At 42.9% G+C, this 15,331-nt stretch overlaps 1 protein-coding gene across 1 annotated transcript in view; it reads left to right on the top strand.

The window, feature by feature from the left end:
• LOC126413204 (zinc finger C3H1 domain-containing protein-like) overlaps positions 1-15,331 on the top strand; it is a 525,925-nt gene that overhangs the window by 184,001 nt on the left and 326,593 nt on the right. The window contains exon 4 of the mRNA XM_050083100.1: positions 12,188-12,259. Within this exon, the coding sequence (XP_049939057.1) occupies positions 12,188-12,259 (72 nt within the window). The remainder of the gene's footprint in view (positions 1-12,187; positions 12,260-15,331) is intronic.

Raw genomic sequence — 15,331 nt, 5'->3', positions numbered from 1 at the left:
ACCTCAAAGTTTTTATTTCTTCTCCATGGATTTTAATAGCTACTCCGAATTTTTCTTTTGTTTCCTTTACTGCTTGCTCAATATACAGATTGAATAACATCGGGGAGAGGCTACAACCCTGTCTTACTCCCTTCCCAACCACTGCTTCCCTTTCATGTCCCTCTACTCTTATAACTGCCATCTGGTTTCTGTACAAATTGTAAATAGCCTTTCGCTCCCTGTATTTTACCCCTGCCACCTTTAGAATTTGAAAGAGAGTATTCCAGTCAACATTGTCAAAAGCTTTCTCTAAGTCTACAAATGCTAGAAACGTAGGTTTGCCTTTCCTTAATCTTTCTTCGAAGATACGTCGTAAGGTCAGTATTGCCTCACGTGTTCCAGTATTTCTACGGAATCCAAACTGATCTTCCCCGAGGTCGGCTTCTACTAGTTTTTCCATTCGTCTGTAAAGAATTCGTGTTAGTATTTTGCAGCTGTGGCTTATTAAACTGATTGTTCGGTAATTTTCACATCTGTCAACACCTGCTTTCTTTGGGATTGGAATTATTATATTCTTCTTGAAGTCTGAGGGTATTTCGCCTGTTTCATACATCTTGCTCACCAGATGGTAGAGTTTTGTCAGGGCTGGCTCTCCCAAGGCCGTCAGTAGTTCCAATGGAATGTTGTCTACTCCGGGGGCCTTGTTTCGACTCAGGTCTTTCAGTGCTCTGTCAAACTCTTCACGCAGTATCGTATCTCCCATTTCATCTTCATCTACATCCTCTTCCATTTCCATAATATTGTCCTCAATTGCATCGCCCTTGTATAGACCCTCTATATACTCCTTTCACCTTTCTGCTTTCCCTTCTTTGCTTAGAACTGGGTTTCCATCTGAGCTCTTGATGTTCATACAAGTGGTTCTCTTATCTCCAAAGGTCTCTTTAATTTTCCTGTAGGCAGTATCTATCCTACCCCTAGTGAGATAAGCCTCTACATCCTTACATTTGTCCTCTAGCCATCCCTGCTTAGCCATTTTGCACTTCCTGTCGATCTCATTTTTGAGACGTTTGTGTTCCTTTTTGCCTGATTCATTTACTGCATTTTTATATTTTCTCCTTTCATCAATTAAATTCAATATTTCTTCTGTTACCCAAGGATTTCTACTAGCCGTCGTCTTTTTACCTGCTTGATCCTCTGCTGCCTTCACTACTTCATTCCTCAAAGCTACCCATTCTTCTTCTACTGTATTTATTTCCCCCATTCCTGTCAATTGTTCCCTTATGCTCTCCCTGAAACTCTGTACAACCTCTGGTTCTTTCAGTTTATCCAGGTCCCATCTCCTTAAATTCCCACCTTTTTGCAGTTTCTTCAGTTTTAATCTACAAGTCATAACCAATAGATTGTGGTCAGAGTCCACATCTGCCCCTGGAAATGTCTTACAATTTAAAACCTGGTTCCTAAATCTCTGTCTTACCATTATATAATCTATCTGATACCTTTTAGTATCTCCAGGGTTCTTCCATGTATACAACCTTCTATCATGATTCTTAAACCAAGTGTTGGTTATGATTATGTTGTGCTCTGTGCAAAATTCTACAAGGCGGCTCCCTCTTTCATTTCTTAGCCCCAATCCATATTCACCTACTACGTTTCCTTCTCTCCCTTTTCCTACACTCGAATTCCAGTCCCCCATGACTATTAAATTTTCGTCTCCCTTCACTATCTGAATAATTTCTTTTATTTCAATATACATTGCTTCAATTTCATCGTCATCTGCAGAGCTAGTTGGCATATAAACTTGTACTACTGTAGTAGGTGTGGGCTTCGTATCTATCTTGGTCACAATAATGCGTTCACTATGCTGTTTGTAGTAGCTTACCCGCATTCCTATTTTCCTATTTATTATTAAACCTACTCCTGCATTACCCCTATTTGATTTTGTGTCTATAACCCTGTAGTCACCTGACCAGAAGACTTGTTCCTCCTGCCACCGAACTTCACTAATTCCTACTATATCTAACTTTAACCTATCCATTTCCCTTTTTAAATTTTCTAACCTACCTGCCCGATTAAGGGATCTGACATTCCACGCTCCGATCTGTAGAACGCCAGTTTTCTTTCTCCTGATAACGACATCCTCTTGAGTAGTCCCCGCCCGGAGATCCGAATGGGGGACTATTTTACCTCCGGAATATTTTACCCAAGAGGACGCCATCATCATTTAATCATACATAAAGCTGCATGCCCTCGGGAAAAATTACGGCCGTAGTTTCCCCTTGCTTTCAGCCGTTCGCAGTACCAGCACAGCAAGGCCGTTTTGGTTATTGTTACAAGGCCAGATCAGTCAATCATCCAGACTGTTGCCCTTGCAACTACTGAAAAGGCTGCTGCCCCTCTTCAGGAACCACACGTTTGTCTGGCCTCTCAACAGATACCCCTCCGTTGTGATTGTACCTACGGTACGGCTATTTGTATCGCTGAGGCACGCAAGCCTCCCCACCAACGGCAAGGTCCATGGTTCATGGGGGGGCTCACAAAGTTATGCTATGCAATATTCAGTCAGTACTTGGAGGAACATAGACTTATTGAAAACTTAAGTACACAGTATTCATATTTCACAATATTATGTATTTTACAGTTCGTTATGAACTGGCTTTCGTCAGATGCTGGAGGATGCTCAAGAAAGCCGAAAGCCGGTTCATAACGAACTATAAAATAAATTTTATCGTGGAGCAACAACAATGTTTTATATACAGCGAAGAGCCAAAGAAACTCATACACCTGCCTAATATCGTGTAGCGCCCTCGCGACAACGCAGAAGTGCTGCAACACGACGTGTTATGGACTCGACTAATGTCTGAAGTAGTGCTGGAGAGAATTGACGTCATGAATCATGCAGGGCTCTCCATGAATCCGTAAGAATACGAGGGGCTGGAGATCTCTTCTGAACAGCACTTTGGAAGGCATCCCAGCTATGCTCAATAATGTTCATGTCTGGGGAGTCTGGTAGCCAGCGGAAGTGTTTACAAGGAGAAGAGTGTCACTGGAGCCACTCTTAGCAATTCTGGACGTGTAGGGTGTAGCATTGTCCTGCTGGAATTGCCCAAGTCCGTCGGAATGAATGAAGGATGACCGAGATCAGACAGGATGCTGATGTACGTGCCACCTGTCAGTCATATACAGACGTATCAGGGGTCTCATATCACTCTCAACTGCACACGCCCCACACCATTACATAGCCTCCACCAGCTTGAACAGTCCCCTGCTGACATGCAGGGTCCATGGTTTCATGAGGTTGTCCCCACATCCGTACACGTCCATCCGCTGATACAATTTGAAACGAGACTCATCCGACCAGGCAACGTGTTTCCAGTCCAATGTCGGTGTTGATGGGCCCAGGCGAGGCGTAAAGCTTTGTGTCGTGCAGTCATCAAGGCACACGAGTGGGTCTTCGGCTCCGAAAGCCCATATCGATCATGTTTCGTTGAGTGGTTCGCGCGCTGACACTTGTTGATGGCCCAGCATTTGTAGCAATATGCGGAAGGATTGCATTTCTGTCACGTTGATTATCCTCTTCAATCGTCGTTGGTCCCGTTGTTGCATGATCTTTCCCCAGCCGCAGCGATGTCGGAGATTTGATGTTGTACCGGATTGCTGATATTCACGGTACACTCGTGAAATAGTCGTACGGGATGCTGCTTCGGAGATGCTGTGTCCCATCGCTCGTACACCGACTGTAACACCACTTTCAAACTGATTTAGATTTTGATAACCTGCGATTGTTGCAGCAGTAAACCATCTAACAACTGCGCCAGACACTTGTCTTATGTAGGCGTTGCCGACCGCCTTCGGCGCTTCAGTGTCTATCCGTATTTCCTTTGTGTCTGTGTATTTAAATTATTCACATTCCTTATAAATAACAGGCGAAATACCCTCAGACTTCAAGAAGAATATAATAATTCCAATCCCAAAGAAAGCAGGTGTTGACAGATGTGAAAATTACCGAACTATCAGCTTAATAAGTCACAGCTGCAAAATACTAACACGAATTCTTTACAGACGAATGGAAAAACTAGTAGAAGCCAACCTCGGGGAAGATCAGTTTGGATTCCGTAGAAACACTGGAACACGTGAGGCAATACTGACCTTACGACTTATCTTAGAAGAAAGATTAAGGAAAGGCAAACCTACGTTTCTAGCATTTGTAGACTTAGAGAAAGCTTTTGACAGTGTTGACTGGAATACTCTCTTTCAAATTCTAAAGGTGGCAGGGGTAAAATACAGGGAGCGAAAGGCTATTTACAATTTGTACAGAAACCAGATGGCAGTTATAAGAGTCGAGGGACATGAAAGGGAAGCAGTGGTTGGGAAGGGAGTAAGACAGGGTTGTAGCCTCTCCCCGATGTTGTTCAATCTGTATATTGAGCAAGCAGTAAAGGAAACAAAAGAAAAATTCGGAGTAGGTATTAAAATTCATGGAGAAGAAATAAAAACTTTGAGGTTCGCCGATGACATTGTAATTCTGTCAGAGACAGCAAAGGACTTGGAAGAGCAGTTGAATGGAATGGACAGTGTCTTGAAAGGAGGATATAAGATGAACATCAACAAAAGCAAAACAAGGATAATGGAGTGTAGTCTAATTAAGTCGGGTGATGCTGACGGAATTAGATTAGGAAATGAGGCACTTAAAGTAGTAAAGGAGTTTTGCTATTTGGGGAGCAAAATAACTGATGATGGTCGAAGTAGAGAGGATATAAAATGTAGGCTGGCAATGGCAAGGAAAGCGTTTCTGAAGAAGAGAAATTTGTTAACATCCAGTATTGATTTAAGTGTCAGGAAGTCATTTCTGAAAGTATTCGTATGGAGTGTGGCCATGTATGGAAGTGAAACATGGACGATAAATAGTTTGGACGAGAAGAGAATAGAAGCTTTCGAAATGTGGTGCTACAGAAGAATGCTGAAGATTAGATGGGTAGATCACATAACTAATGAGGAAGTATTGAATAGGATTGGGGAGAAGAGAAGTTTGTGGCACAACTTGACCAGAAGAAGGGATCGGTTGGTAGGACATGTTCTGAGGCATCAAGGGATCACCAATTTAGTATTGGAGGGCAGCGTGGAGGGTAAAAATCGTAGGGGGAGACCAAGAGATGAATACACTAAGCAGATTCAGAAGGATGTAGGTTGCAGTAGGTACTGGGAGATGAAAAAGCTTGCACAGGATAGAGTAGCATGGAGAGCTGCATCAAACCAGTCTCAGGACTGAAGACCACAACAACAACAACATATAAATAAACGGAGACTCGTTAATGTTTTATTGCGCGATTGCCAAACAACCACTGAAAATAGTACCATTCACGAAATGTCTGGGTGTGTGCGAACGGAAGCCATGAGAAAGCTTGCAGAATTGTCGATCGACCGATACTTTCTATTCTGGTCAGAATGGGATCTTACCACGTAAGATTAATAGGGTAATTGCAATAGAACCAAAAAAGAGCACCACATTTTGTGACGGGTTAATTAATTAAGAGCCAAAGCGTCACATAGTTTTTCGTCCAACTCAAATGGTAAAAGAGAGGTGGTCAGTATTGTCGTCTAGTTTTCCTGTTACAATTACGAGGGCGTATCTTCCTAAAAGAGTCAGTCACTATACTCGTATAGCGTCAATAGCCTAAAAGTATCACCACAGATATTGCGAAAATGGAAAGTGCTGTTGATGTGTCGTTTTCACAGGACGGATTGGTAGTCAGTGGCTTGCATTGTTAGCCAATAAACAGAATGTGATAATACTTAGTAAGTGTATTTTTGTGCAAACATAAACTTTCTTAAATGGAACAACGCCTATTGATATTAACAGTCGAAAATTAGGGTAAATTAGAAAGTCTGTAATGTTTGTTGCAGGATTCTAGTGCGATTCGTTTACGAGATATCGTATTTTGAAAAGTTTCCACACCGACAGTTATTTGTGCCATTCAACCTGGTTAGTTGCTTGACACGATATTACGCTTGCTTACAGTATGCTTGTGTCTTCCGTAAGTGCACTGCGACTTGTTTGTCACTTAGTGTGTGAAAACTCCAAGCAAAAGGTCGTGAGCGGATAATCGTATTTACCAATGCAGAAAAAGCCGAAATGCTCATGGTGTCTGGAGAATGTAGGAAGGATGCAGTTCTTTCTCGTAGAGTGTGTGCGCCAAGATACCCCAATAGAGATCAACCATGTCGGCAGTTATTCATCAACCTCTTCAGCCAGTTACGTGAAAGTCGTACTGTAACACCTAGACAGTGGAACAGAAGTAAACAAGTGACGAGAGAAGAGGGGGAAAATAATGTTCTTGCTGCTGTTGTTGATCTGCACGTTAGCTCCCGCGCAATCGCACGAGGAAGTGGCATGAGTCAGGCAGGTGTCCCACGCATTCCCCATCGATATGGATTCCATGCCTGTCACATTTATTTCCGTCAAGAGCTCCATGGAAATGATTATGGGAATCGTGTTAACTTCTGTACATGGGCATTAAGACAGGGTACTCCAGATGTACCATGTATCTTGTCTTTTTGATAAGACCGCATTTACCAGTCATGACCACGTCAACCGCCGAAAGCTGCACTGTTAGTCTCTTGACAGTCCCCGTTGGTTTCGTCAGTTGGAACGTCAGCGTCGTTGGGGTGTAAGCGTATGGTGTGGGATAGTGAACCATTAACTCATAGGCCTGTTTTTCATAGACGGAACACTGAACGCACACAAGTATCGCAGCCTACTAACGGACCATCTTCCACAGATGCTAGAAGACCTTCTGCAGACTAGAAGGAACCTGTGGTACCAACATGATGGCTGTCCAGCCCATAGTGCACGTAGCACTACAGCGTTCCTACACGAATTCTTTCTAAATCGTTGGATTGCACACAGAGGATTTGTACCCTGACCGGACTCTTCCGCGGATTTGACGTCTGTAGACTTTTTTTCTGTAGGGAAAACTGAAAGACGTCGTCTAGAAGAACATACCAACTACACCCGATGATATAGAACGATATACTCTCTGATGTCTCTGCAGAAATGCTGTCACATGTGCACCAGTCTTTCCACCCTAGACTGGGAGCGCGTGCCGTCGCTGCCGGTGGTCATGTTGAACACAACTTGTGATGGTCAGTTGTCTCGTTACTGGTCACGATCCACATGTCTAGTGTATGCACTTGTTTTGTACTTTGTGTGCTACCGCAGGTATTGTGCAAGTGTCGGTGTGGGGACTCCTCAAAATAGCCGCACGGGGTAGCCGCGCCGTCTAGGGCGCATTGTTGCGGCCCGCGCGGCTCCCCACGTCGGAGGTTCGAGTCCTCAAAAAAAGAAGAAGAAGGCTATGGGACTTAACATCTGAGGTCATCAGTCCCCTAGACTTAAAACTACTGAAACCAAACTAACCTAAGGACATCACACACATCCATACCCGAGGCAGGATTCGAACCTGCGACGGTAGCAGCAGCGCAGTTCCGGACTGAAGCGCCTAGAACCGCTCGGCCATAGCGGCCGGCGTTTGAGTCCTCCCTCCGGCATGGGTGTACGTGTTGTCCTTAGTCTAAGTTAGTTTAAGTTAGATTAAGTGGTGCGTCGGCTTAGGGACCGATGACCTTAGCAGTTCGGTCCCATAGGACCTTACCACAAATTTCCAACTTTCCCCAAAATACGATATCTCACAACCAACTCGCACTAGAATCCTACAGCAAACACCACTGACATTCTAATTTACTATACTTTTAGTATGGTAATGTTCCTTTTAAAAAGTGTATGTTTGCACAAAAAATACACTTTTAGGTATTATTAGAATCCGTTTATTGGCTAACATTATGGGCCCCTGACTACCAATCCATTCTGTAGAAACACCACATCAATAGCACTTCCCTTTCCTCAGCATTTTCGGTACACGTTTTAGATGGTTTACCATGTATACGCAAACCTTTTTCGTGAATAAGTCTGTCAGTGAAAACCATATCTAGTGGTTCCTTAGATTAGCCTTCCCATACAGGCAGAAAAAAGCGGCCGTGGCCTTTACTTGATATGTATAGACACTAGAACGAGAAATGTCTTACAGCATCCATCGCCATTACATCGTTCAGCTTTCGTGAGGCAAAGCAAGTAGTGAAGTACTCAACCCTAAAAATAATTCATAACATGCCCAGTGATGTAAATAATCTAACAAATGTAGAATTAACCTCTAACGCAAGCTGAAAGAATATCTAGTTCCAATTGTTTCTTCTCCATAGAAGAATGTATGAATGTGTATGACATTATATATATAAAGCTCATTCTGAAAGACATTTGAATATTCAGCATGTCAGCATATGCTTCAATGGGAACGAATACTATAACTGTACACTGACACACCACTATGATATATGGATATTACTGTATAGTATATGCAAATACCTAATTAACTAACTATCTAACGAAAAATGTAGAATATGTGGTCAGCGCGTAGGATATCTGGTGGTGGGAGATGTATTCATTTGGGACACAGTGGAACTTCTTTATTATATTTTTACTTAAACTGAAGGAACTGAGAAGTTGAAACTTCTTAATATATTTAATTCTGAAACTGCTGAGTGAAATTAAACGTACTGTCACCTTGCTTGTCTTTATCGTTTCACATCTGAGCTGCAGAATTATTCCTGACAAACACAGCTCAAAGTTATTCTATTCATTTATGACCCACAATATACAACGATACGCCATCTGACTGCTCAAATAATTAACGCGAAGGAATGGCCCTGAATTACGAGAAATCCTAACAATAACCCAAGCATTTCATAAGTCACTTACCTCCCAGAGAATCTTCATTACACGAACTACAGCGATACAGCAAACACGAATACAGCCAGCTAGATAAAAGATTCGAACTACTGTAGGCTCTAACAACTAACAGGCATGTGGTTACCAAAGGAAAGATTTTGTTGCACAGCAAACAATGTATTTAGCAAATTTTACCTTAATAATGTGACATCCAGTTCAGAAAATATATATAATCGTCCCTTGACATCCAGTTCCAACAACATTATATAATCGTCAATAATATTACGCTTAAATCTCCATTACGGACACACGTCCAGGCCGTCCACTCGCGCTAACACTTCAGACCTCTAACCTCCACCACTGCTGGTTATTCACCTGCAACTGCGAGTCCGAGCAGCCACAGAGAGTCCCTTACAGAGGGCGCACAGAGCTGTCAGTTATTAATGCAGTCCATCGCGCTGCCAAAATACGGACACATAAACAGGCTACTTACAACAGGAGTCTTCTCGTAACACTAGTTGCGACAGAGCCGCTGCAATTTTTCCTCGGTGATCTAGGAATATACACTACTGGCCATTAAAATTGCTACACCAAGAAGAAATGCAGATGTTAAATGGGTATTCATTGGACAGATATATCATACTAGAACTGACATGTGATTACATTTTCACGCAGTTTGGTTGCATAGAGCCTGAGAAATCAGAATCCAGAACAACCACCTCTGCCCGTAATAACGGCCTTGATGCGCCTGGACGTTGAGTCAAACAGAGCTCGGATGGCGTGTACACGCACAGTTGCCCATGCAGCTTTAACACGATACCACAGTTCATCAACAGTAGTGACTGGCGTATTGTGACGAGCCACTTGCTCGGCCACCATTGATCAGACGTTTTCAATTGGTGAGAGATCTGGAGAATGTGCTGGCCAGGTCAGCAGTCGAACATTTTCTGTATTCAGAAAGGCCTGTACAGGACCTGCAACATGCTGTCGTGCATTATCCTGCTGAAATGTAGGGTTTCGCAGGGATCGAATGAAGGGTAGAGCCACGGGTCGTAACACATCTGAAATGTAACGTCCACTGTTCAAAGTGCCATCAATGCGAACAAGAGGTGACCGAGACGTGTAACCAGAGGCATCCCATACCATCACGCTGGGTGATACGCCAGTATGGCGATGACGAATAAACGCTTCCAATGTGCGTTCACCGCGATGTCGCCAAACACGGATGCGACGATCACGATGCTGTAAACAGAACCTGGATTCATCCGAAAAAATGACGGTTTGCCATTCGCGCACCCAGATTCGTCGTTGAGTACACCATCGCAGGCGATCCTGTCTGTGATGCAGCGTCAACAGTAACCGCAGCCATGGTCTCCGAGCTGATAGTCCCTGGTGCTGCAAACGTCGTCGAACTGTTCGTGCAGATGATTGTTGTCTTGCAAACGTCCGCATCTGTTGACTCAGGGATCGAGACGTGGCTGCACGATCCGTTACAGCCATGCGGATAAGATGCCTTTCATCTCGACTGCTAGTGATACGAGGCCGTTGGGATCCAGCACGGCGTTCCGTATTACCCTCCTGAACCCACCGATTCCATATTCTGCTAACAGTCATTGGATCTCGACCAACGCGAGCAGCAATGTCGCGATGCGATAAACCGCAATCGCGATAGGCTACAATCCGACCTTTATCAAAGTCGGAAGCGTGATGGTACGCATTTCTCCTCCTTACACGAGGCATCAGAACAACGTTTCACCAGGTCAACTGCTGTTTGTATATGAGATATTGGTTGGAAACTTTCCTCATGTCAGCACGTTGTAAGTGTCGCCACCGGAGCCAACCTTGTGTGAATGCTCTGAAAAGCTAATCATTTGCATATCACAGCATCTTCCTCCTGTCGGTTAAATTTCGCGTCTGTAGGACGTCATCTTCGTTGTGTAGCAATTTTAATGCCCAGTAGTGTATTTATATATTTTCCCCAGTTAGGATAAAATGAAATGTATATAGGTTATTAATTTCAGCCCGTAATGGCCATCTTCCGACCTGAGTGCACGCTATTTGCTTATCATATCGAGGCGGCACATGTAAAAACGCTACTCTCACAATAATGATGCAAATAAACTTCGTCGTATACACTTAAAATATAGGTACCTCATGTACAGTTGTAATAGACATGCTAACTGTATAAAAAAACTTACTGACTAACAAATTTCTTCATCGAGTTAGCAACTCTGCATGTAGTACTTGACGAAGCTTATTTAGATCATTGTTGTGACTGTATCGTTATTACAAATGCATGTGTGAATTCCTGAGGTCATCGGTCCCTAGACTTACACACTACTTTAATTTATGCTAAGAACAACACACTCACCCATGCCCGAGGGAGGACTCAAACCTCCGGCGGGAGGGGCCGCGCAGTTCGTGACATGACGCCTCTAACCGTGCGGCCCGTTCTTACATATGCCGCAACGATAGGACTAGCAAATTGTGTCTAGTCAGGTTTGAAGATGGTCACTGCGGGATGAAATTAATATCGTGGTATACATAAAGAAATTGTGGTCCATAACTGGAGCAAAAAAAAAAAAAAAAAAAAAAAAAAAAAAAAAAAAAAAAAAAAAAAAAATTCAAATGGTTCCAGTGGCTCTGAGCACTATGGGACTTAACGTCGGAGGTGATCAGTCCCCTACACTTAGAACTACTTAAATCTAACTAACCTAAGGACATCACTCACATCCATGCCCGAAGCAGGATTCGAACCTGCGACCGTAGCAGCAGTGCGGTACTGGACTGAAACGCCAACAACTGCTCGGTCACAGCAGCCGGAAAAAAGACAGTGTTTTGGTAAGAGACCTGGTGATATTAAACTGTAGGTCACGATCTCACTTTCTTCGGCAGTCCAATATCGATGACCGAGCTAGATGGTGCAATGGTTAGCACACTGGACTCGTATTCTGGAGGATGACGGTTCAAACCCGCGCCCGCCATCCTGATTTAGGTTTTCCGTGATTTACCTAAACCGCTTAAGGCTAATGCCGGGATGGTTCCTTTGAGAGGGCACTGCCTACTTCCTTCTCCATCCTTCCCTAAAGCGTTGGGACCGATGACCTCGCTGTTTCGTCCCCATTCCCCGAATCAACCAACCAATCCACTGTCGAGATTGCAGTACGTTCGTGACCCATGTCTGATCGAGTTAACCTGTCTTAGAAAGCCTTAGCATACTCACTAGACCATCTCGTGGCCTTACAGCAGTATTTTGGATTACTAAAAGAAAATATTTCTGCTTAGGAGGTGTAATAGAGCAGTCCCACTTGCTGCTAGTCTCTCACATTCAACTTCAGCATTCTGTAACGGTATATCCGAAAGTCCACTTTTTGTCTGCCGACACTCTGCTCTTCGAAAATGTAAAAGGCATTACTTCTATTTTTCCAGGACAGCGAGACAACAAGAAACCTGTGATAGAAGAGAACGGCTTCACCCCTGCAGACACAAGCACAAGCTACAGTAGGTGACACTGTGGATGTTTTGTGACTAACTCGACTAACGACATTATTGTTGCTGTTCTAACACAGAATAACAGCGCTACATTTGTATATCCTTTTGTAAATAATAGTGTACGTCGCGTACTACAATATAAAGATAAGTTTTCTTCGTTGACCGGCACAAACACGTGGCACTGAAATATGTGCTACGTTCTGCCAATTATGTACTTCTACACGTTGTTCGCTTGACGACGAATTTAATTAATAGAGATAGTGGTTTCAATCTTGATAAATTATGGAATCCGGCACTTGCTGTAATAAACTTGCAAAGACGTCGTCACAGCGCAGCTCACAATGATACATCGATATGCCAACACAGATCTACTGCGGAGTCATAGATACAACTCGCGCATTATGCACGTCTCTGCCGCCGACCAACGTCTCTGGCGCATTTGCACTTGTGGCCGCATGCGCAGTCGCGCGGTACAATAGTATAAAGGGACGAAGCGAGCACTGGAGCGGCAGTCTTGCGGCTCACTCTGAAGATGGCTGAACGTTATACAGCCGAAATATTAGAAGAAGAAGGAGATTTCTTGCGGCTGCTCACCCGAAACTTAATGGAAAAGAGGAATTAATTTTTATATGTATATGGAAGATCAAAATTCATTAAATACAAAAGCGAAGTGAATGCTTGAAGACTAAATAATGTACGTAAAATACAGAGTATATCATGTCATAATGGCCCAGAGCCAGGGTTTTGTTTACTGTAAGTGACAATATAAAAAAAATATGAATAACAAAATAAACAAGTCAAAGCCACCTGAATAAAATTCTGTAATGAGTAATGGGTACAAAGTAACTACACATTATACAAGATCCGTAAATGTGCGTGTCAGGACAGTGTTACACCTTAATACAAGAGTTGACAATTTTAAAAGCAGGAAGTCTAGTTAAGTATATGACAGACTTAAACAGAGAATCCGGTAAATGTTTGAATAAAGCAGGACATTATTCATACAAAAATCTCAACAACGCAGATACATAAATACTCTTACGATTATGACCTCAAAGAACAATTATTCACTTAAGAAAGCAGCTCTTAAGTTATGCGTCTTAGAGCCGATGTTTGCAGGCCATTTTTTTTTCTTGTTTCGGTCCATACTATCCCCTCAGAAAGTTTGTAGGTAGAGTTCCGGTTCACGTTGTATAATGAGAAGAGGGTAGCTCTCCGTTTATTAGCAGACCTGCCCTCAGTTTAAAGCGATGATGATATGCATGTGGCACGTGTTCTACGATTTTGTGCTATGTCTGACCTTTTACCTTAGCTGTTAGGCAGAAGATTTTAGTATGTGTTTAGAAGATGCTTGGCCGACCCTGTTACTATACCAGGATGAAAAATGCGCCTATCGTAGCAAAAAAAGGCGAATATGTCCGGGGCACAGTTGGGCTTGTACGAGAAGGTAACTAGCTTTCCGACTTATCTGTCAGCTTCGAAGACACTTAAATCAAAGATATTGACATATTCGCTTTTATTTACTTGTTAGTTTTCGGACCCATGTCATTTAACATAATACATCCTGTCGAGTGAAGTAACATTATACATGATATCATGTCGTATAACATGACACATGCCATCGTGTCATCCAGCTTGTCATTTGTCATGTCGTGCAATAGGACACAACGTGTCATTAAAGTTTAGGATGCATGTATCCCGTTCTGGGCTACTTCTTATTATAAATGCCCCCCTACTCTCGGATATTCCCTACTGTAGGTACATCCCACTCTCTAGAAGCACGTGAATTTGCGTCTGTCTGTTCTTATACCCGTTTCGTACATGTAATAGCGAGTGTGTCTAAGAGAGCTTGCTGCGCTTCAGAAGTATCATTAACTCGTAATAAAACGCGAATGTGTCAAGATGTTTTGAATTAAATGTCTTTGAAGCTGCCAGGCAAGCCGAAAGACTAGTTCCTTTCTCTTACATCCCTAACTCCGCCCAGCACATATTCCATTTTGTACGTTACGACATTTTTCGTTCTCATTCCCAGGTTTTACTCCACCATAATTTCGACATTAGAGCGCCATAGTGTGGCAACCGACGTAGATTTTTGTTGTCTCGGGAGACGACTGATCCGTTATAGGTTTTGTTGTTGTCTTTTGAGCGGTGTTGCTTGTATCGTGGCGACGGATGAAGCTTTCGTAAAACAACAGAGCCACCTTTAATTGTATGTATTTGTCTGCCTTCTTACGAAATTTCAACCGGCTCGTAAAAGTTATAAGGGTAGCGCGTAAAGAAATTCACAGAAAAGTGCTTTTTGCACGCAAAATCCGAAAGAAGCTAGTGTTTTGAAAGCGAGTTTTCAATTTTGTTGTAAGACTGCGTCTTTTATTTATTTGATTCAGTTTAAACCGTTTCCGCGCATTCAGTTCATGTAAGAAGGAATTTTACATGCTACATTTTGCTCGACTTTAAACCATCGTATTTCGACAACGGATAAAGATTATTGGATTAGAAACAACATTTTTGACTTCATCAGGTTTAAAGTCTAGAAGTGGCGCGTTTGAAAACCTTCTCAGAAAAACGCGTTTTCTGCATTTAGAATCCAAACGAACCAAGATTTTTCAAAAGGTTAAAACTTCCCCAAGACCAATGTCCGCTACAGCAGTTGACCAAATCTGAACATCGGTCTTGATCTAGTTCGCAGCTCTTTAAGGGTGATTATTTTTGCACGCTAAATTTCAACGGTACTCATAGAAACGGTGTCATTAGCTGATCATTAATTTCAGCCCAATTAAGATCTTTTGCAAAAAGAATTCATTGGTTTCCACAATTTGCGTGGCACCAGCTCCCGTTCATCGTTAAAAACTTGTTTAATATACTGAAACATAGCTTCAGTAAGACAGGTGTTCGAGTGGCTATAGAAATGGCCGCTGGTCCGGGCTAAACCGAAAACTTTTCACCCCGCGTTTCTAGTTCAAATAGGAACCGAGCACGGAGACCCCCACCCCCATCAAACCACGATTCTGCTCGTGGCTCATATTTCTTACAGTAGTGATCTGCGAACCATCTTTCCGGATATCCTTCTCCGTGGCTTTT

The sequence above is a fragment of the Schistocerca serialis genome, chromosome 7 (genome assembly GCF_023864345.2).
Source record: "Schistocerca serialis cubense isolate TAMUIC-IGC-003099 chromosome 7, iqSchSeri2.2, whole genome shotgun sequence".
NCBI lineage: Eukaryota > Metazoa > Arthropoda > Insecta > Orthoptera > Acrididae > Schistocerca > Schistocerca serialis.
Note: the sequence above shows the minus strand (reverse complement) of the source record. Positions and strands in the feature narration are given on the sequence as shown.